We start from the raw sequence: 22,295 nt of genomic DNA, 5'->3' as shown, positions 1-22,295 counted from the left end.
GAATGATTACAAAGAGTGGAGTCACCAAGCTGGAAGGACGACATAACAGAAATGCTGATCAGGTCATAGTTTGACTGGGAAGGTTAACACCTGATCCCATTCTTATCATGGAACGTCTGGTAGTTTTGCAGCGTCAGTCACTGTCAGAATTTCTTGACGATCATTCCAGATCCCAGGAGTCTAGGCATCAGACTCGATCATATCGCTACGTATGTAAGCCTTTTAGACAGAGCCTGGTTCCGACGCTTCTGGATCACTTAGGAAATTGCAAACGTGAGAGGAGCCCAGATGTCGATTGGTAAGGAATCAGTATTTGCCCGGCTCTTCAGTCGATTCACCCAGCCTGATCCATCTGGACATGAGTAGAAAAGAACATTTCCAGGCTATCCTCGAATTAGTTTCTGCCGATCTGAATGCAACACAGTCAAGATACACTCAGACATATTGCATAATGTCAGCCATGCATGGATATCCGTGATCATATCCTGCGATATATGTCTCTAATTTGTGGGTAATCTTTTGGGCTACGAAGACTATGCTATGGAGATACAATTCGCTGTATGAAGTCTCTCCTGAATTGAATCTCTCCTCTTTCGTTTGCTACAAGAGCTAAGGAGCAGAGTGTAACAGAAGGGCTGTTTCATTACAGACGATGTGCCTAGCCACAGCTTCATGCTTTGAAACTTGAGTATGTAGCAAGTGCTATCGAACTCTTCCACAAGCCCGGCTGAAAAATGATTACAAGATCATGATATGGAACTAGAATCTGGGCAGTAGGTTCTGCGCGCGATAACAGAAGACTTGACGATACTTGATGGATAATTTGACCTTAACTGTGTTACCCACCCACTCGCCACCTTTAGAAACCGAAAACATTCTCATCCTCTACAAAACCCCATTTCCTCAACGCAGGTAATGCTGCCTTCTGAATCATGGCCGGTGGCCCACACAGTAGACTCACTGTGCCCTCCTTCGGCTCAAACAGATTCTCCCGAATCACATTCTCATCAACATGTCCCTTGATCCCATTCCAGCTCTCGCTCGGATGACTCAGTACATGCACGACCTTCAACCTGCCCTTGCCTTTCTCCACAAACGCGTCCATCTCCTCGCGCAGCAGTATATCCGTCTCGCTCTTATTCGCATCGACGACCCTAAGCTGTGTCTCGTCATCTGCAGATTGCAAGATACGAGCGAGCAGCGCATAACCAGGTGTTATACCGCTGCCGCCGAGAATTAGGTTCACTTTGGTGAAAGTGTATTCTTGGGCGGAAATCGTGAATCTGGAAGATCCATTGTATATGATTTCGCCAGTCGGTCCGCGGATCTCGATTTCGGAGCCCAGCGGCAAGCAGTCCAGGATATTGCTCATGGCACCGCCGGGTTGTTGGGAAGTGGGGAAGTAGGTTTTTATGGCGAGATCAAAGGTGCCGGCGCCATCGTGCGGGTCGAAGGGTTCGTGAGTTGAAGGTGAAGTGGCATCGGAGATAGATGGGAGTGTTGGGCGTGTTGGGGTATATGAACGGATTAGCATGCGGTCTTTGAGATGGAAGCCGAGTTGGACATGTTGGCATGTTCCAAGACCTAGTTCGGGTTTGCCTGATGGTAGTTGAAAGGTGTATGTACGGGTATCTTCGGAGAGTGATTTACGGTTGACGAGCTTGACTGAAACCCATCGGTGTTTCTGGAGTGTGATGGTTTTTGAGCCTTCAGATGCTGAGGCGAGCTCTTTGGCTCTGGCTTCGGCGTCTGCTTTGATAAAGTTTTTGGCTTTATCCGTTACTGTCCCGAGGATACATTCTGATGCGTGTCAGTCATAGCCCAAAGCTTGGAGAGAACAAGGGCAGACCTTTGAGCTTTTGGTAAGCGTAGTCGTCGTGCACACTCGAAAACTCATCAGTCGTGTCTTGATGGACTTTCCCGGCATGTCCAAGGATTGCTGCTTTGCCTCCTGGATGCCATGAGAGCACGCTAGTGGCATCATATACTTTATTATCCACTACAAGCCAACAACTCCGTTCATTGTCATGCTTTTCTATTTCCTCTCTTGTAAACTGATTTTGCGGTGCACCGGCATCTTGTCTTGCAGTTGCGACTTGATTCTCGACACTTGGTTTCATCCAGCCTCCTTTACCAGATGGATCAACTGGGTGGCGGAACAGGATTGTAGGGACGTCGCCGTCTTTTTGGTCGACAATTTCAGGCTTGACAATGTAGTAGCCATTATTCATCATGCCCATTGTGTTCCATTGTGGCTTTTCCGGCTGCGTATTTTTAAACACATTGAAGCAACGAACAGTGATGCTTCTTGCTTGCAGAAGATGGGTCATCTCGATGTCAACGTGCCAATGTAGCCAGCACCAGAACTTGTTGCCATGCCGAATGGGAGCATCAGGAAACTTGCGTATACAGTACAACCAAGTGTCCCCATTATCAAGAGATATCTCTACTCGTTGCACCTCATGGCCGCCTCCGTCATATGCGTATCCTTCTATGCGGTAGGTCTTGCCCCTCTTAGCATGCGTCAAAGGTATCGCTTCCCCGTGAGCAGGTCGTACGATCGCGGAATTCAAATTTTGCTCATTGCATGCGGTATCGGGATGGTTGAACAGCGCAGTTGCAAAATCTCCGTCTTTTTCGGTAACGAAAGCTGGTAGAACCCTGTTGTCCCAGATATGGTAATGCGAATCGTTCTCCTTTTCACTGACCCAGATCCGTTTCAGCCACTTTACGCATCTGCCTCCCACGTATCCAGGAATCATGAGACGGACAGGATAACCATGGTCTGGTGGTAATGGAACGTCGTTCATCTCCATAGCCAGTATAACGTCATTACTCACATTCATTGCATAGTCGAAAGGTATACAGGTTGCATACTTTCCCTCGCTTGGTTCGTCGGCACCTTCGAAATTGACCCAGTATCTCTTACCGGTTTCTTTGATGGCATTTTCATCCACGCCCGCTGCTAGCAGTACATCCCTTACTAGTGGTCCTTTCCAGTACGCACAACTGACTGCGCCAGCACCCCAATCGAAGCCTTTCGATCGTCTTATCAGGTTCATTTCACCTCTTCGATTTCCGTCGCATGCCAGGCTGACAGGTATGTTGATTGTGTCGAATTTCCTCTTGAGGTCATCCATAGAAAGGTTGAGCTTCCCATTTTCCACTTCAAGCTCATGAAATTCCCACAGGATGTGTGGGACGGCACCATGATTCCTTACGTAATGAAGCTCATTTGGTGTGATGATTCCAGCGTCAAATAGATGTGTAAGGTTTGGTTCTGCGTTCATAGGATGTTTTCCGGTTTGACGTATTAGATTATTGGAGCGAGGTATCCAATTATCAGGTGAAAATTGATCAGCTTCATCTATGGAGATGTCCCTTTGCTTCTGGTTGACTGGGCTCCTTCGCTTACCATTGTTCTGGCCAAGGGCTTGAATATAGTTCTTTTCATGCTGAAGGCATCGAAGCAGGGCGATCTCCTGTACAGTGTACTTCTCACGTAGCTTGTCATACTCACTTGGCTCTTTGTCATCACTTTTATCACTACAATAGCCAGAGTCGGGTCCTCCGGCGTAGGCATCGTGATGTTTACTACCCTCACCGTTCTGTCGCTTCCAATTTTCCTCAGCTTCACCGTCAGTATCCGAGCTAGTTTGGTTCTGTTCTGAATTCTGCTCGTCGGTCTTCTTTTGATCTTCTTCCTTTTCCTTTTCCTTTTCCTTTTCCTTTCTTTCTAAATTAGCAGGCCAGGGTTGCTCATTCTTTACCCAGTCTTCAGTAGCGTTGAGAACGTATCGCCACCCAAGCGAACGGTTCTCAGGTAGCTTCAGGTGAAGGTCCTGAAGACGATAAGCTCAGGCCAACGGTTTCTATCAAGCGCGACTACTTACTTTTTGGCTCTCAATGAGATCTCGAAAATTCACCAAGTGTCCCTTTTTTTCGCGGTCAAGAAGGTTCTGATAGTCCTTAACTGCGTCCTCAACAGCTTCGTCATGCGCTCCGTCATACACGTGCGTAATTCCAGGTCGTCGGTCCTGACGGTTTCGAAAGCCAATACGATGCTGATGACCCTTCTGCCAGTCTGGTTCGTTTGCAATGTCGTCCTGCGATGAACCAGGGTGGACAGTGACCTTCACTTTCCATGGGATCGGTGGCATTATTGTCTAGACTTGAAGCATACAAGAATGCTGACTTCTGCAAATGGATGTCTTACAAAGTACACAATGCGCAAAGCTACATATCTTCGTAACATAGATTAGCGGGCAGCCTAAGGTGGTCTCGTAATACTGTCCAATACGTGTTGCTTGGGAGTAGTCATGACGTAAGACTACACATCAGAACAACGGCAGAAACAGCACGGACAATAAGAAGACCGTCTTGATCCCGCGGGGTAGACTATAGGTATTATGTTAGCGCTTGAACTATCCAGTTCGGCAATTTCGGTATCGGAAACGACTAGCGCTGGCTGATTATTTGGGCGATGGTGGACTCTGTCTCAGACTTGGGCGACTGTTTGGTTGACAATACTCCGTAGTTCAGAGTAATGTATATTAATGAGTGCACCCAGAAGTCGTGGTCGCTTTTAAGTTGCCATCTCAACTTGCTTGGCATGGTGTTGAAGATGTACGGCGCTCATCCTAAAATAGACTAGTGCGGTATTTAACGGGTACCAACTACATAGTTCGTCTGGCGACAACGACTTTTTACTATGAAACCGATATTTTAGGTAGCATTGGAGTAATTTTGTGATATCGATATGCATCGTCTCCCGGACGAGGTTGTACTCCATATCTTCACATGTGAGTCCCGTTATAGCCCTAGTCAAGAATGTTGCGATCAGTCAACTGACGTAATGCGACAGTCCTCAATTATCTCGACCTCGTCAACGTTCAATTGACCTCTCGTCGCTTTCTCAAAGTCGGCCGCGATAATGAAATCTGGAAGCAGATCTGCTTCGAGCGCACTCGCGCAGGGCTCCATCAACAACGCATGCGACTGCAGGACTCACAAAACCACCAAACGCTGCAGATCGTTCACGCAATGGAAGCGATAGCGGCACAAGAAACGGGCAATCAGGCCAGTATCGAGCCAAGCTCAGAGAGAACAACATATCAAGTAACCGCACAAAGGCGAACCAATATGATGGCCAGTTGGGATCCGTCATATCCAAACGAAGATAGCAACTTCTATCAAGAATTCATCCATCGGCATGCACCTGTGCAACTCAGCTGGTTGCAAGGTGTCTATCGTGGAAAGAATGACAACATGGTCCAGCATGAAGCTACAGGAATGGGGATCCTTTATGACGACTCAGAATGCATGGCAGACAAGCTCATCGCTCCGATGGATGATGGGAGTATATGTATATGGGACGTCTCTTTTGTCCAGGATGCTCGCTCAGAGCCTAATCAGGGCCGTATAATTGAGAAGACTTCTGTTGGACTGCTTGCTGGACTAGATCTAAGGTCGGATCGCAACACCCGGATAACGCAGAGCAAGACCGCCATGACCGAGACGGGGGCAGTAGAGGTGGTCAGCATAGATAACAAGCAGAAGAAAGGATATTTTGGTGTCACGAATATGCTAAACGAGGTTGATCTACATACCATGCAAGTCGTCTCGAGGAGTCCATATCCATTTGCAATCACAGCCCTGTCAGAGGCGAGACACCCAGTTCCATTGACCATCGGTACAAATGGTACTGTGCATCTTCATGATCCAAGACAACCTATAGCATTCACCAACGAGTCTGAAAATACACGGCTGGAGCTTATAGGAGGCACACCACCGAAGAAAAGCTCTTTCTTACCTCTAATGTATGGCGGAGGGCCCTCAGGGGCATATGTCTCACTATCGCAGCCTGGTGCTCTCTCTATACTACACATACCAGAGGGGCAACCTTGGGATGGTAATGGTGACATTTGGGTCGCTGGTCGATTCACAAGCCTACTTAATTACGATCGACGTCTCTTCCCCAAAATCCATGGTACTGTTCACTCAGGCGCCCGGCTCTCTAGTCTCGCTCTCCTCCCATTTCCCTACGTACCTCATGACTTCCGCAATCTGCTTCGCCCGCCCAATCTTTCCGGCATTAGAGAAGCCAAAGCCAGATCAGGTAACACTATCCTCGCTGCGGGAGAATACAAAGGCAAGGGTTCGCTTGAACTCTATGGCCTCTCCTCCGAGCCCAAGCGCGGCATACTAGTATCAGACGCGCGCACGACGTCAAATCCTGATACGTCTTACCGCAACCGCTACTCCGCATCACGCTCCAAGCTGCTTTCCGCTGTATCGCATGGCTGCCGTATCGTATTCTCAGATGGGGACGGCTGGCTAAAGTGGGTTGAGCGCGATGGTTCGACGCCAGTGCGACAATTCAATATCAATGACGCAATCCGAACACATCGCGCAGCTAGAGATCTGGATTCCTTAGTGAATGACCACAGAAGCGCACAAGTCCAAGAGCCTGCCATGGATGCAGCAGAAGGGGACATCGTCCAAAAAATCATTCCTATGGTCGCTTCGGAGGCGACGGGAAATGATGTGCCCCTCGGACAAGATAACCTGCTGGTCTGGACCGGTGATGGAATGCTCGGCATGGTGGGCTTTGGGACTCAGGCTACTTTCTTGGCGGATGAGCTTGACGAGCAAGCACAGGATGCATTGGAGCATGAGCAAATGAAGAGGGAGAGAGAATATGACAGGGAAATGAGAAGGGCGCTAGAGAGACAGGCGGCAGAGTTGAGATGGGTGAGAGGGTACGGGCTGGAAGTGTAAAGATTATTACGTCACGAGGAGAGGACTTGTAAGATACCGACACCCAATACAATACAGTTTATGTTCGGAAACCATGCCTACTAACATTTGATGATGCAGGAGGGCTCACTCCGTAAGGATGTACACATTGCAAGCTCCCGGTTCACAAGGCCGTCTTCAAGAGCATCACATTCCTTTTGGCTGCCATGCTTATGTTGTTTTCTGCCAAATTACTACCAAGCTGGTTTTCTCAGACATGCTAGCCACCGTTAATGATATTGGAACAGTCTTTCGTGCAACGTATTTACGACTTGACGCACCTACAATATATCCAGCACCTCGTCTCATTGGGCCTAGTGTGGTTGTCTGAACGCGTCCTAAGTGGCACAGTCCGGACAACGCCTTCTGATTTCTTACGCTCACCCTCATCCGTCAACAATACGGTTCAGTCTCAGTCCAACGACGCGCCTTCCTGCAACTACTCGTCCGTACTATCAACTCTGGGGGATCCCTTACAGGACCTAGTCACCGAGAGCAACATTCATGTTGATAAGGACTACAAAATCGCGTGCCTGATTTGATCGAGAGTGGTTCTGTGCAGCACGCCTTGAGGCAATGTTTCCCACATTCTGGCTCACTGGCATGGCAGTGGATGAGCAATGTTATAGATGCGTGCTTGTCCGTCATCTTGAATACGAGAGGATTCTCAAGGAAATCTGAAATGTCACGGGCATGTAGGAATGAGCACCAGGCTTTGAAGAAAGACTGATGAAGTACGCGTAAGACGCTTAAGTTACTCATGGCACATATTTATATCTAGCGCGAGTGACCACTACTCTTAGCGCAGCGCTGGTAAACGGGTATTATCTTCGGGCAGTGAACTGCGCCCCGGTCATGTGCATCAGGCGCTCTTACCTCGAACGAAGTTTTGAAAAACGCCCATAGAATCGACCGAGCTCCGTTAGACATCTTATACTTCGATAAACATCCCCTTGGTTCGTCGACCCTATCTCCGCGTAGCGAGGATGACGTTTACAGCCCATAAGGCTCGCGTAGACCCGGATGGGCATTCATTCGCGAAAAGCATATCCCACTCCCCAAAGATAACCTTCTGTTCCTCATCGCTCAGCTCAACGTCAGTCGGGCGCATAGTGGCAATGAAGTTGTGGAGCCACCTGTTATCGACCAAAAAGCTCCATCCTTCTGCTTCGGGATCACAACCACTCTGATAGATGAAATGCTTATCATTGTTGCCGATACGGGAGGGAGCAGGTTCATGATCGACGGGGAAACTTTTTCTGAAGACCTCAATCGCTCTCTCGGCATCAGGGTTGATCCGTACTCGACGGATGTCTTCGAAATACTCCTCCGGAACAGGAATAGAATCAAGCACGCTCTTTCCCGCTGATACCCGAGCCGCAGCGCTCCCGAGCCTCGATCGCGCTTCTTCATCACCTGGTTTGAGACAACAGCCCAGTGCTCGAGTGATGACTTTGCAGAATGCGTCGCTGAGTTCCCTCGACTGGTCGGGAAAAATCGGCCCCCAGTAGCTGTAAATAGCTAATGTGCCAGCCGGGCGAAGAATCGCAGCTGCAGACTTGACGAGTTCTTCAGGATCGATAAAATGTGCTGTTTCGGCGCAAATGAGCATGTCTGCGTCTTTCACGAACTTATGGCCTTCTTCGGCAGTCGCTTGCGTGAAGTCTAGCTTAGTTTGGAGGCTCTGTTGCTCCACCAACTGGCCCAGGTATTTCCGTGCCATCTGATGATTCAAAGGACTGGGATCGAGGAGATGCACAGTGCCAAAGTCTGAGGCAAAGATCGCCGAGGAAATCCCAACACCACCGCCAACATCGACAATTCGTTTCCAACCGGCTCCAGAGTGTTCACTGCGATAGCCATAAATCAGGTCTTTCAGCGACTGCGGGTACGGTGGTCGCCATCGGGCGTAGTGGTCCCAGTCCAAACTGCTATACATTGTTGGTGCATCGTGATTGAGATCCGCCATATTCAAAGTTGAGAAGGCAAGAAGGAGATCAGCAGTCTCAGGGTAAAACCAAACTGAACGGATCGAATCGACCGGCTTTACCTAAGACTGGTAAGGCTATTAGCCTTCTAGACAAGCTGAGCTGCTTTGAAGCAGATATACATCTGCTTTTCGGCTGGATGAACTAGATCATATATACTGGTGCTAAAAGTTTCACTGGAAAACATGTGGAAGAGTCCGTGACACTGTATAGTGACATCAGACTGCTTGCGTCCCGGCACAAGACTGATCACTTATCTATATGGCTAGACTAATTTGGGTGTCGAGCTCGGGTAAAGATATGGTAGCACAAGACAGTACTTCACACCACCGTCTACGCCGGCTCAAGACTATCAAATGCGACAGAGATTCACAACTTGGGTGATTTTGGGAAGTGGCGTGATGACCTGACCAGCTAGTCAGCAGACCATCTCGAAAGTGTGAATGTCAAAAGTGCAATGCTACGATGGCCGAATATTCGTTCACTTATTAATCAGCGTGGCATGCACCCGACACAACCAGAAATGCCTATTCCCGTTTTTCGTATCGTACGAGAAAGTCGCCCGGGTAGATGCACAGGATCATAGGCCCTCAGGCAGCAGAGCTTGTTCATTACCTGTATAGCTTCCGGCAGGTTAAGCAGGTCAGTTCATCACAATTGCAAGTCTTTTCAGCCAATGAATTACTGCTATGCAGATGCATGCTTGCTCCTATGCTTGCCGGACAGGCAAGTTGTCGAGAAAAAGGACAGGGTCAGCAGCTGGGACTAAGTGAACGTGTGTATAGCATGATCTTTAAATGTTACTTCCCGTGGGCTACGGGCCGAGCGGCTCGCAGCACAACGCCTTATCCAGACCCTGCCCCTGCATGCATTTGTTGATCAGCAAAGAGACTAATCGCGTGAAATCTCACGTCGATTTTGACCTCCAAAATAAGTAAAGCTATATCGACCACCAATAAAGAGTATATCGAGCACCCCAACTTTACATAGGCGGGCGATAGCCGCGGGTATCTTCGGCGCTAGCTTTCTGATTGGTTCAAGATTAATTCCCAGACTCAAATCTACGCATACACCTATATATACTCTCTCTCTCTGTCTCACACATACACACACACACTATCTCTCTTTCTTTCTCTTCAGTATCCGGCTATACTAGATCCATAGTTTCTCTTAGCTCTATTGAAGTATAAGCGAAGTCGAATAGATTCGAGTTATTCGGCGGACGATAAATACTTACTACTCGAAAAAGGTCGATCTTAACCTCCGACTATATCTAAAATAGGTAAGTTTAGCCATCTTGAAGCCATATTCCTTTAGCTCTACGCCGTCTTCTAACCCTGGTCCTTAGCTCGGGTCTTAAGTTGGAGGTGGGATGAGACATTAAACACATGGTGAATATTGGGATATTGAAGGTCCAAACGGTCAAAAAACGAACGTCACCTGAGGTTTTGAAAACTGCCTCAGACAGGTTCACTCTGCATGTCCATCCTTTGAATATGGACCAGCTGAAGCTGAAGCCGGATGACTCGCGTCTATGTGGTATGGTCGAGACATAAATGATTGGTGGACTGCCGAGTCTTTATGCTCACAGACATCAATATACTTGCGCCATAGAGACTGATCGAACCAGGGTAGTTCTCGAGGTTTTGACGCCTTTGGGAAACCGCGCGTCTGCAACATCATGAGCGGTATTACTGTTATCAAAGACGGCACCGGCAGTGATGATAGGAAGGGCCGAGACGCGGACACTCGGCATATCACGAAAGCCCTTGAGACATGAGCCCGCCTCCAGTAGCAAATACGGAGCAGATGCTCTGAAATTGACGGTGAAGACCTGCACATTGCTGACTTCATTACCCGTCGGAGATGATGAGACTAATTGCGATAGCCATGGGTGTTTACCCCGGCTCACGAATCGTGAAGGTGAACTGAGAAACATGCGTGATGGCGTGCAGGCTTTGCTGGGCCACCTCGCTGACGGCCTCTATGTCTACGGCACGTAACCCAATCATGTCGATGGCCGTTCTTTTACGCTAATATGTGCTGATGACATGCAACAGGCACGAACACTGGGCTCAGGGGCAGTGTCAACTCGAGAACAGGCGAAACGATCCAGCTACAAGCAGCTTTGCTGCAGCTCACCCAGGCTGGAGTCGGTAACCAGTCGCCAGATGGGTCAAAGCCGGTACAGGCGATGCCTTCGGACTGGCTTCGCGCAACAATTGCGGTGCGCTGCAACAAGACACTTCGAGGTCATACCGCTGTATCGCTCCCTGTCCTGGAGGCAATGGCATGTCTACTCAAACACCAAATCGCCCCCGTGTTTCTGCTCCGTGGTTCTGTCTTTGTGTCAGGCGATCTTATGCCTTTGTCATATATCGTTGGTGCGATTGAGGGAAATCCGGACATTCGAGTCGAGATGGCGCAGAGTAGCGGACAGACTATTCTCTGCGCCTAAAGCCCTCAGCATTAACAGCATCAAACCAATCGAACTCGGTCCGAAGGCAGGCTTAGGCCTCGTGAATGGAACTGCGGCAGCCGTTGCACTAGGCGCGCTGGATCTCAAAGGTACGAAACAAGATTGATAATGGTAGCATCATGGGTCCGCTCATCACAGTTTTTGGCAAGGAGGTTGCTTGATCATCTTGGTGAAATACACACACACACTAACGCACGCAATGTACTGTGTAATAGTAGGGGCAATAATCGTCTATGTCTCTTTGCCCCTAAGTCGCAGCGTTTTTAAATTATAATACCTCGCCTCACACCTAATAAAGTCCAATCATTCCCTACATAGGCGTGAATGACCGTAGTTAAGCACTGACCTGTAATAACAATCTTTACCTATACCACCACAGTATTTTGTTAAAGGCACGACCGGGCGGGGCTGTCAAGAAGTCGCCTCGATTTGAGTCACGCTCACTGGCTGCCTTATCAGGGCGAGCACGTGGGATTGGAACATACCATTTCATATACTTCACCAATTGCATCCGTATCCAGGAACCCTTGAAGATTACTGTCGGTGCGTTTGTAGACCCAGATCCCAAAACTCGCCTTTTCTTATCGCCCTAGCTGACGCTATTCTAACCATGGCGCTACTCAATTCGTAGCGCTATGCGACTGTACGTCACGGTCAGAAAGCATTTCGTACTACGGTCGCAAGGGTGATACCTCCCTTTCGGCCCTTTTCCCCCAGAACCGCTTCTATTAGAGATACATTGATTTGACTTAATAGAGCTTAGTATAGGTAGTGTTAATTAGAATCCTTCTGGATAAGGAGTTTCTAAACAGTAAAGAAGCACTTGAAACCGATTCCAAGAGAGCTTGACAAGTGGGAAGTATTACCCACCATACCCATAGTACGTTCAGCAGGTCTTCCCCTGCCATGTGTCGCATTCGTATAGAACAGTCGAAAATGCTTGTCCTTCCCGTGACCAGTAGTCCATGGCTCTGTCGTGATTCAACCACTAGGCCAAAAGACCAGAACTAGTCAAGTGACCAGTGGTTTAATTACGACATCATCAAGCATGAAAACAACAGCTCTTTTGATGTTCTCTTGTGTCCCGCTTTCTAGACGACTGAGCTGTTGCTTACCATCTACAACTGCCCCCTTCGTGTCTGTCCAGGTCTGCACATAGTTATGGGGTTAACGGCGCCGCCTCCTAACATCGGCCTGTCAGAGCTTCTGTCAGATGGAAGCCCTCGACTCCTGGTCCCGAGAATTGATTATATTGCCACCCGTGAACCCAATAAGGTCTACGCCACCATCCCACACGATACCGAAGACCTTTCCCAGGGCTTCCAAGACATCACATACTCGGCTTTCGCGCGAGCGATAGATCATGCTGCCTGGTGGTTGAACTCTGCTCTAAAAACAGCAAACGTACGATTCCAGACCGTTAGCTATTGGGGCCCTTTCGATCTGCAGTATGTCATAATGATAGTAGCTTGCATGAAGATTCGGTGCAAGGTAGGTTGGCGAATCCCGCAACTCATGAAACGAGCTATGCTGATGGTAGTGTGCTGTTTGTCAGATCCTCCTGTTATCTTGTTATGCCTCCTTCGATGGCATAGTGAATTTGTTCGACAAGGTTGGCTGCCAATGTCTCTTACTTCGCGGAACCCTGCCCACGGACTCGAACATTGCGGCGGTGTTGAGGACCAGATTAGATGTTTGTCAGGTTCCTGTGCCACCATCTGAGAACTGGTTGTCAGTTCCGGCAGGGCTACCTTATCCTTACAATGAGACATATGCATCCTCTGCTGGTCGGGTCGCCTGTATTTTACATTCATCTGGAACCACATGTATGGTCCTTGCCCCAATCTTTGCTCTTTTAGGTCGCTTACCATCAGCAGCTTTACCAAAGCCAATCTACTACACCAACCGACGCCTGGCAGCATTTGGCGCAGCTCGCTTCCTTTCGCAGAAAAGCCCTCAAACCCGAGCTCCAAGATACGCCGGCAAAAGATTGCATACCCATTTTTTCCCATGCCATGTAAGTTTGTTCCCAAGTAGATGCCATAGAATACACCCTCCAGCATGGTGACTTCACCTCTCACCAGACATGGGGTCTTGCCCTCGCTCTTTTCCACCCCGTCTACGATGACGCGCAGCCTATTATCGCCCTACCAAAAGGCGGCGTAGATGTCAGCTACGCTAAATCCATACTCAAGCACTGTCAAATACAGACTATTGCCTATGTCTCCGGTCTTCTCGAATCCATGATCCGTGATCCCGAGGCTCTCTCTCTGCTCCGCGGATTGGAGCAAATCAAAACTGGAGGGTGCCCTCTGGGTGTAGATCTTATCAGAACACTGGAGAGAGATGGGGGAACCGATATCTGTGAGGTCTATGGATCAACAGAGATCTATCCTATGGTATGCTCGCATCTATTCGATGATGCCGCCGGGGAACACAGCTATTTTGCCTTTGGTAAGTGCATGGGGCTTGACTTTGAGGAGCATGGTGATGGGCTCTTCGAAATGAAGATGAAGAAAGTGGCGGGCTTAGAACAGTTCCAAGGCGTGTTTGACACATATCCTCACCTGGAGACATTCCATACGGGCGACCTCTTCGTCCCTCATCCGGACCGTGCTGGCTATTGGCGCATCGTCGGACGAGTTGATGACGTGATAAGCCTATCAAATGGGCAAAATATGGTTGTTGCATTGTTAGAACGTCAAATCGCACATCACGAACTCGTGTCTGGTGTGTACATAGGTCAGTCGGGGAGACCGTGGCCGATTGTGCTCCTCGAGCCGAACGAAAAAGCCTTCCAGCTTTCCGACGAAGACTTTATGAACTCGGTGTGGATGCAAATCCAGAAGGCAAATGAAGGTAGTAAAACATCAGTCCAATTATGCCATGAACACCTATTTTCAACAGGACTAAAGCGAAGGCTTCCGAGAACGGCAAAGCTAGCGATTGACCGAGCAAAGACTGCAGCCGAGTTCAAGGATCTATTCGACCGGGCATATGGCTTCTCGTTGTAGAGCGTTGGTTCGCGGTAGACTTACATCTCTGTTCTATGTGGAATATGAAAAAAAGACGAAGCTATATCTTAGTTAATTTATATTTCTCTTTTTTTGATTCGTTGCCGTTCTCCTTGATTCATACTATCATGGCGGTCTTACGGAGGAGACTACCACTATTACCAAGGAAGACAGTAGAAGATGCAAGTACACGCCCATAAGAGATAGACGTCAACGGAATCAGACCAGGGAGAAACGGGAACTTCGGTAGGTCAGACGTAACAAAGTTAATTGATGGTCCTATCCAGTCTACCTATACTCTATATATATAAGTCTAGTACTTAATAAGATCTTATTAATAAAGATAATATAATAGGAGTTCTATCCCTTCTCTTCTCTAATTGTATAAGCTTCTATAAGATATTAGAGATAATTAATAGAGCCTTATATTAGAGAAGAAATAAGATATATATATAAAATCTCTTTAGCAAGGGAGGCTAGACTATTCCAAAGGAATTATAAAAAGATATAATATTTTTATCTAGTGCCCGCTAGCGCCCTTACCGAAATCTGCCCCTAAGAACCACGGTTTACGTGAATCCTATCTTTAGATCTACCTATGACGTATAATTCTATATACTTTTCATAACCTATAGCGCCGTATTAGCGGACGAGATATAATTATCAGCTAAACAGTCGCCCCTATATACGCGTAGCTTGAAAATTTTCCCGTCTCGGCGTGGTGTATCGTTTTTCCGGCATGTCTTAGTGCCTTAGAGACTGCCCGCAGTCTGCCGGCCGCAGGCCGCCCCTACTGTATATAATAATATTCAAGATACTTAATTACTATAGGCAAACGTTATATTTTCTATAGGTGTGTATAGATGCCAAACGTCGCGCTGAAAAAGTTAGAGACGGATTCGTGACAGACTTATTTACCCGACCCTCGAGCTTTCGCGCCCTCTGACCTACGCGAACATAATCACGATTCAATCAATAACAACATGATGCGCTGGTTCAAATTGCCGTCTTCTTTGTTCAAACGTGGTAGTAAATTCTCCCAAAAAATAGACCATTGCTCTGCTACTCTCGCTGTCAAATCAGCGAGCAAATGTGAAAGCTCACCACTATTCGGTACGACGGATAGGTATTACATTGCGAGCACGAGGGAGATGTTCAAAGACGGACGATATGAAGCCATAAGACAGCTTGGCGGAGGCCGATACTCTCAGGTTTGGCTGGCGAAAGATCTTCAGTACGCTGCTCCTTTGTCCGAATAGCTGTGAATCTAATATTGATTGCATATAGAGAGAACAGATCCGTGGCGCTCAAACTTTTGACCAATGATTGCTATGGGACAGACCATGACATCTTTGAAGTTGAGATACTTCGCAAAGTAACCAATGAACATGCTCGACTCACTGGCGCTAGCAGAAGTCGGTGCATCACCCTGCTGGATACGTTCCAAATCAAAGGTCCAAATGGAATGCACGAGTGCATCGTCATGCCTATCGTCGGAAGCAGTATCATGGACCAGGCGATGAGATTCGCTGATAAGCGCATTCCGGTGTCTATTATGAAAACGGTGACCAGGCAGCTTCTCCAGGGGTTGTCCTTCTTGCATGACACATGTAGAGTCATCCATACTGGTAAGTACACGGCTCACCAATAGCGTCATTACTGCCGACTAAAGAATTACTAGATCTTCATCCTTCGAATATTTGCTTGGAGATCGACGAAGACCTTGTTCAGAGTGAGCTACAGAGGTTGGTAATATTAGTTGTTGTCGCTTACATGCCGATTAGAGGTGTTAGAAGGACAATCTATCAGCAATGTCACCCCGACCATGACGGAAGAGCAGCCCGGAAACATTAAGATCATAGACTTTAGCGTCGGTAAGATGTCAGAACACACACCACTACAGCAAACAAGAGCGCTGACATAATAAAGCATCATGGACTTCAAAACATCTGTCCAACAACATCCAGCCAGAGCACCTTAGGGCTCCTGAAGTAGTACTAGGTGCTCCTTGGGGCCCTCCTGTGGACATATGGAGCCTCGGTTGTCTTGTACGTGGGTTTGAGAACTAGAGAGCTGCTCTTGATACACAGTTCGAGGAAGTGTGACTGACTAGTACAGGTGATTGAGCTCGTCAAAGGCCACGTCGCATTTCCGGGCGCGGCCTGCAAGCGGGGTACCTGGACTTCGAGGATGATCATCTTGCGCAATACATGGAGGTACTCGGTGCGATGCCTCCAAGACTTCTTGAAAGTGCTGCGAGGACTGCGGAGTTCTTTGACGACAAAGGTCGGTACCATTCGTCCATACTTCAGGGTGGTCTAACGAGAGACCCAGGCAACCTCCTCAGGATCCCGTCCCTTCAGCAGACCAACCTAAGGAGATTCCTTGATGGGAAAGAGGGTCCCCTAAAGCGACCTAAAAATATGACTAGCGAGGACATTTCGGCTTTTGTTGACTTCTTGCAAGGCGCTTTGGCACTCGATCCACACGATCGCAAGACTGCCAAAGAGCTCCTGCGGCATGAATGGCTTCATCAGAACGCGTGAGATTCCCTCTATCGCGCGTGGCTATAACACACGATGCTGTACCGCTCTACAATCGTAGGGGTCTAAATACCAGATGCTAAGCGCTAGGCACGATTAACGATCGATACAGCCTCCAGTATTATCACTGCTATGATCTATTTGGGTCGACTTTGCAAACATAGAGCCTGAATGTCCTGCACTATGGAAATACTCAAAACCTTCGACCTTATTTCATTCCTTCAACCACGAAGAAGAAAAGTCACAGTTATCGAAATTTGCCACCCTTTGACATCAGTTGAGGCGCTGGTGCTGTCTTGAGAATATGAATGAGCATCAGACGGTCTGCAAGATTAGCGCTTGAACTATGTACTCAACGCGTGATCTTCATGCACCAAGTCTCATATATGAAGGATTTTTTAATACAGCGATTCAATACTATGAGACCCCTGTAGAGAGTGGTAACGCTGAAATGCTTGCTATTACACAGTATCGACTGTAGATGGAACTACTAATTATCTTATGGCGTTAGTAATTATATCTAACAAGCAACTATCCTAATATTTTATATGTAATAACACATATATATGTATTGTTTTACGTAGAGGGTAGATGGCTAGTATGTAGGGAGTAGGCAGGGATATATAGATATAGAACTCTTCAAGTAAGCTATAAGTAAGTCTGTCTCAACTACTTATAAACTCCTTCTAATCGAGTTATCTAAACAAGCAAGTTGATCAGAGCCGAAGGGCGCTACGTATGGATATGAATGAGTATGCCGGCCAGGAGATTGCGACAAGCGGGTGAACGGTGTACGTCGTGGATGATGTGGTACAAGACGCACAAGCCGGTGGTTCATCCAGGTAATGGTAACAGGGGCATCTTTGACCGACCCAACGGTGCTTAGCCACAGGAAACAGTCTGGGACTGCGAGCCGGGACCATGTGGCTACACGAAAGATATGGATATGGAGTTGGAAAGATAAGACTTGAATTGATTGATTATCTCACATCGCCTAAGCTACAATTAAGAAACTTGCGCTGCGGCCTGACTTCATGGGAGCTTATGCTCTGCCGGAATGTGTGTTCTCCTAGCATCGCGAATTGAAAGAGACACCTAGAAGACCTGAGTTAGGGTCTTCATGCGGGTAAAGAAGTCGATTAATAGCATGTCTTTTTAATGTCAAAACAAAGCGTTGTGATTGTCGCACCACCTGGTATTGTCCCCAATACGCCTTACAATTCATCCGCTGCAAATATCCCGAACGCCTACCAAACTTAAGAAAGTGATCGTTCAGATCTGGTTGCTACCTAAAGCCTCTTTCCTGGTACAAAAATGAAAAGACAGCATATAGCTGCGGTGACGAGGACGACTTCAGCGAAGACCATGTATGACCGCTTCAGCAAAAGTTTCTTCACGAAGGGTTCCTTGATCTTCGAGAAAGACATGAGTGTGTACTCGCTGTATCCAGCGAAGACGAGTATTGGATCGAGAGTGTACTGATGAGTAAAGAGCATGTCTGGAGATGAATTAGATATCGTTTGAAGGATCCATACTGGTGTGAACTCACAAACGCCCAACGAAAAGGGAATTATTATCCACGCACGGGTAGCGTGGTGATAGTTTAAGAATATAAGGATGAATGCAGTCCAGAAACCAGCAAACATGCACACCAGTCCAAAAATGACACGGAAGAACATGCTCGACGGAACAATATTGCCCAAGGCTTTGGCACGTAGAAATCCTGGAAAAGCGTCACGCTCCATAGCTTGGAAAACATAATCCCTCGCGGAATCAAACAGCTCTGGGTCACTGCGCTGATCTGGTCCTTCAATGGCGTCTGTGACATCGTTGAGAATAGACTGTGGCAGAATGATCTCCCGTTCCGATCCAGGGAGCAAGTACGTGTAGAGAATTTTTTCAGCTGAAGCGCGAATGTCGCTACGAGAGATTTGGCTGCCACCTTGCTCGGGCGAAGAGTCGTGGAACGGCGAGCCATCGGCAGAAGTCATGAAGCTATGTCGTCGGCGCTCAGAACGGCTAGTTCCAGTCGTATCTTGACTGGTCGCCGGGGAGTGTTTCCTCACACTTGAGCCTTCATTGTTCTCGCGTAGAAAGGCGGAGAGGCGTTGCTCGGGCGTCCGCTTGTAGTCCTTCTCACCCTTGTCTCCTGATGGACCAGCGAGACCTACATCCTCGAGAACTTGTGACGATCGTCTCGATCCAATTTTATCTGGGGTTTGATCGATGATGGACCTGTGGAGAGTTCGGACATAATGGCGACAGAGAGACAGATGTTGCGAGACGTCCAACCTAGATCGCAACGTCAGTCATCCACCATTCCAGTGTCTAGGTATATTATTGAGCTTACCAAAAGTCCAGGTAATCGACAGATCGCTGTTGATCGCGCATAAAAATATAGAATGAGAAGAGGTCCACGGGCGCGGCTGTTCGTCGACTGAGCACCTCAAACAGCGTTGGCAGTCGGTTCCGCGACATGTCTGGCTCTGGAGTTGGAGTCGACATCTTCAACACCGAAGTCGCGCGCAACTAAAATCCAAAGTTCTGAGTCGAGCCTGCCTTCGCACCCTTCCTAGTAGAAATGACCTTCGGCTTTCCGAACTCTGCTCTCCGGCAATGATGTCGCGTACTTCAGCTCACGCAGATTTACGCTCAACCAATCGTTCCAGTTACTTCAGACTCAATTCGTAGTTCTCCGAGAGGAATGAAGACACTGATGATGGTGAATAGAGCGAGAGTCGCAGAAGTGACGATGTGAACGAACGTGGTGTTAGCGCGAGGGCGAGCCGAGGCGCTGCGGAAAGTCGAAGATCCGGTACGATAGAGCGGTATGAGGTTGAGCGATGGTAGTGAGCGAACGACAGGGGCGATTCTCGCGATCAATGAGATATCAACGTCTACTGGCGATGTCGCTCGCAGGTAAGAAGCTGAGACAAAGTAAAGGACAAAAGTCACAGTCGCGATTTGAAACCTGGAGCAGGGGAAGGAAACTAAAGTGGACCTGTGCGGTGCTTGAGCTTCGTGATGATTGGCTACACACGGAAATTGGCTCCCTTGGTACCATATACCTAGGTACCACGCCATGCCATGCCGTTAAAGCAGCCAACGACACAACCCATCATCACGAATAGTTGATGGTGATGCCACCATACAATTCCGACAGGTTAAACCCATGGTTAGCAATACATGTCACCATAGTCGGAATTTCAAGCGCCGCGAGATGCATTGGAATATTGGACTGCCCATACTCAGCCATGTTCCGTGGCTTCAGCCCCATTAGGCTCGAGCGACTGCCCAGTCATACCAGACCAGGCAGCCATATGCTATTAACCCTTTGAGCTCCGCAGTAATGGCAGCAGATGCACTCTCAGCTTCATTCGTTTCAAAGGCATTGTTGGACGAATATCGCGCTTCTATATAGCATCTCGAGATGCTGACTACTACTTCAGCAGCTCCCGTCTGGAGCACCAAGCACCTCCTCACATCTCCACCACCAGATATCACAATCAAGGACATTGATTTCGATGACACCAACCTCAGTGGTGCAAAATACGGCGGTCTTGACGCCAAAATTCTCGATAACGTCCTCACTGCAGCCGAATGTGCAGCACTGATCGCAGTCGCTGAGACAGTCGGACATTGGGAGCGTGCAATGGTCAACATAGGAAATGGAAAACAGGCCCTGTACACGGACACTCGCAACTGCGGTCGCATAATCTGGGATGACAAAGAGATTGTTAACAGGTTATGGCAGCGCGTGAAGCCGCATATCGAGCCTTGGACACGCCTTGAAGGTAGGGCAGAAGTTACAGGAAATGGGCCTGCTAAGCGCAAGGAAGTGTGGCGTGCGACGAGATTGAATGAGCGTATGCGGTTCTTGAAATATGTCGGCGGGGAGTTTTTCAGACCCCATTGTGATGGAACGTATGAGACACCTGATCGCAAGGAGCGGTCGTACTATACGTTGCATCTGTACCTGAACGATGCTATGAATGCGGCCCCTGGGGAAAGGCCGCTGCAAGGGGGGGCTACGGTATTCCACGACTACACAATGAGAGAGCGTTACGAAGTCGTGCCAAAGGTTGGGCGAGTGTTGGTCTTCCAGCACCGGTCCCTCCTCCACTCAGGAGATGACGTCGTGCAGGGGACGAAATACACCTTGAGGACGGATATTATGTACGAACTGGATAGCATGGATGGTAATAAGGTTGACAAGTAGGCGTGGATTAGTCTTCAGTCATAGCTCCAGTGGTTAGCATCTGACAAACTTCTCTTACCACGCTTACACATTCGCCATCATCAGTTGTACTGTTGTCGCACGTAGGATAATGTTCCACTCGTTCGTCCATGCACATCTCCCACCAACAGAGTCCACTGCATCACCCGTCGTCAAGCGGAGCAATTGTGTGCAGACTCACCACCCATGCGCACGTGTACTACCTTCACGGCGATAAACTTGCCTTCATTAGCATTTATCTTACATAGGAGGATGTTTTGATAGATAGCCTATATAGAACTAGCCTGTCGGGGTCCGGGCAATCGGGTACGTCCTGTGGGTATAGATAGGTAGAAAAACGTTATTCTAGTAAAATAAAAGTAATATACTTGACCCTAGTATCCTACTAGTATGTCGAAAGCTACCTATTGTATGATAGTCTTATCTGTAGTCCTATCTTGAATCTATAGATCCTTATCTCATACGCGTGGCGTCGCGTAAATTTATTGTGAGGAGTCGCTACTACTGTATCAGAATGGATGCCCTAGCAGGCGATTTATGTACGTCATGGATTCGTGCATCTCGGGCTACCTAGGTATGATCCACCACCACGGTCCCGTACACCACCTGGAACACTTTGACCTCAATGAACTGGAATCTCACGCTATTCAGCATAGTATCAATCCTCGCAATCTCAACCCAAGCACTGCACAGCCACTACCATCAACACACAATGGTCAGCCCAGCAAGCCTCAATGGCAAGTCCGTCCACCCACAGCAGACAACAGTATGCAAAAATAAAATTCCACTAACAATTCGACCCAGTCTTCAAGAAGCCCCTTGCTCTTCACTCCACCAGCCCTATGACCGGCTTCCTGCGCGACGGCTACTGCCACGTACCCGCCGGTGACTTCGGTAACCACGCCGTCGCAGCAAGCGTGTCCAAGGAGTTCCTCGACTTCACAGCGTCTCGTGGAAATGACCTGCGTAGTGCAGGGTTGACGCCAGGTTGTAAATGGTGTCTGTGTGCGAGTCGCTGGAAAGAGGCGTTTCTGGCGCGGAAGAATGACACCGATCCAGTGGTACCCAAGGTGTGGCTGAACGCGACGAACGAGAAGGCCCTGGGCAAGGTGGAGTTGGAGGAGTTGAAAAAATTTGCTGCTGACAAGGAGGAATGAAGGTTGAAAACTCTTAGGGCAGGTAGAAGAACGTTGATTGACGAAAATATGATATTGATTAGAATCCTCCTAATAGAGG

General features: G+C 48.3%; 9 protein-coding genes across 9 annotated transcripts; 6 read left to right on the top strand and 3 right to left on the bottom strand.

Moving 5' to 3' along the window:
- Positions 1–428: 428 nt before the first annotated feature.
- On the bottom strand, positions 429–4,579 carry EJ05DRAFT_452115 (uncharacterized protein). The gene is made up of 3 exons (XM_033742408.1): positions 3,894–4,579; positions 1,850–3,842; positions 429–1,800 (listed from the first exon to the last, which is right to left on the bottom strand). Exons 1-3 carry the CDS (start codon positions 4,158–4,160, stop codon positions 860–862), a joined length of 3,201 nt encoding a protein of 1,066 aa, XP_033601039.1. The 5' UTR covers positions 4,161–4,579; the 3' UTR covers positions 429–859.
- A 123-nt stretch (positions 4,580–4,702) lies between these two features.
- Positions 4,703–7,128, top strand: EJ05DRAFT_537924 (uncharacterized protein). The gene is made up of 3 exons (XM_033749416.1): positions 4,703–4,802; positions 4,865–6,808; positions 6,880–7,128. Exons 1-2 carry the CDS (start codon positions 4,760–4,762, stop codon positions 6,778–6,780), a joined length of 1,959 nt encoding a protein of 652 aa, XP_033601038.1. The 5' UTR covers positions 4,703–4,759; the 3' UTR covers positions 6,781–6,808; positions 6,880–7,128.
- Positions 7,129–7,539: 411 nt separating this feature from the next.
- Positions 7,540–9,123, bottom strand: EJ05DRAFT_475891 (uncharacterized protein). Its single transcript, XM_033743913.1, has one exon. It carries the CDS (start codon positions 8,765–8,767, stop codon positions 7,766–7,768), a length of 1,002 nt encoding a protein of 333 aa, XP_033601037.1. The 5' UTR covers positions 8,768–9,123; the 3' UTR covers positions 7,540–7,765.
- Positions 9,124–10,772: 1,649 nt separating this feature from the next.
- Positions 10,773–11,244, top strand: EJ05DRAFT_500102 (PAL-domain-containing protein; the record flags this gene model as incomplete). Its single annotated transcript, XM_033746948.1, has 2 exons — positions 10,773–10,785; positions 10,847–11,244. 2 exons carry the CDS (start codon positions 10,773–10,775, stop codon positions 11,242–11,244), a joined length of 411 nt encoding a protein of 136 aa, XP_033601036.1.
- A 1,182-nt stretch (positions 11,245–12,426) lies between these two features.
- Positions 12,427–14,279, top strand: EJ05DRAFT_500101 (acetyl-CoA synthetase-like protein; the record flags this gene model as incomplete). The annotated part of the gene is made up of 3 exons (XM_033746947.1): positions 12,427–12,756; positions 12,821–13,282; positions 13,350–14,279. The coding sequence occupies 3 exons, from the start codon at positions 12,427–12,429 to the stop codon at positions 14,277–14,279; spliced, it is 1,722 nt and encodes a 573-aa protein (XP_033601035.1).
- A 983-nt stretch (positions 14,280–15,262) lies between these two features.
- Positions 15,263–16,825, top strand: EJ05DRAFT_492818 (kinase-like protein; the record flags this gene model as incomplete). The annotated part of the gene is made up of 6 exons (XM_033746059.1): positions 15,263–15,513; positions 15,567–15,907; positions 15,961–16,011; positions 16,064–16,153; positions 16,449–16,565; positions 16,614–16,825. 6 exons carry the CDS (start codon positions 15,263–15,265, stop codon positions 16,823–16,825), a joined length of 1,062 nt encoding a protein of 353 aa, XP_033601034.1.
- Positions 16,826–17,928: 1,103 nt separating this feature from the next.
- On the bottom strand, positions 17,929–19,470 carry EJ05DRAFT_357308 (regulator of G protein signaling superfamily). Its single transcript, XM_033741039.1, has 3 exons — positions 19,173–19,470; positions 18,372–19,114; positions 17,929–18,320 (listed from the first exon to the last, which is right to left on the bottom strand). The coding sequence occupies exons 1-3, from the start codon at positions 19,325–19,327 to the stop codon at positions 18,112–18,114; spliced, it is 1,107 nt and encodes a 368-aa protein (XP_033601033.1). The 5' UTR covers positions 19,328–19,470; the 3' UTR covers positions 17,929–18,111.
- Positions 19,471–19,930: 460 nt separating this feature from the next.
- Positions 19,931–21,195, top strand: EJ05DRAFT_464436 (uncharacterized protein). Its single transcript, XM_033742748.1, has one exon. It carries the CDS (start codon positions 20,253–20,255, stop codon positions 21,039–21,041), a length of 789 nt encoding a protein of 262 aa, XP_033601032.1. The 5' UTR covers positions 19,931–20,252; the 3' UTR covers positions 21,042–21,195.
- Positions 21,196–21,635: 440 nt separating this feature from the next.
- On the top strand, positions 21,636–22,216 carry EJ05DRAFT_500097 (uncharacterized protein; the record flags this gene model as incomplete). The annotated part of the gene is made up of 2 exons (XM_033746946.1): positions 21,636–21,825; positions 21,864–22,216. 2 exons carry the CDS (start codon positions 21,636–21,638, stop codon positions 22,214–22,216), a joined length of 543 nt encoding a protein of 180 aa, XP_033601031.1.
- Between the last annotated feature and the right edge of the window lie 79 nt (positions 22,217–22,295).

Source organism: Pseudovirgaria hyperparasitica (assembly GCF_010093815.1).
Source record: "Pseudovirgaria hyperparasitica strain CBS 121739 unplaced genomic scaffold EJ05scaffold_7, whole genome shotgun sequence".
Taxonomy (NCBI): Eukaryota; Fungi; Ascomycota; class Dothideomycetes; order Acrospermales; family Acrospermaceae; genus Pseudovirgaria; species Pseudovirgaria hyperparasitica.
This window is presented reverse-complemented; position numbering and strand designations above follow the sequence as displayed.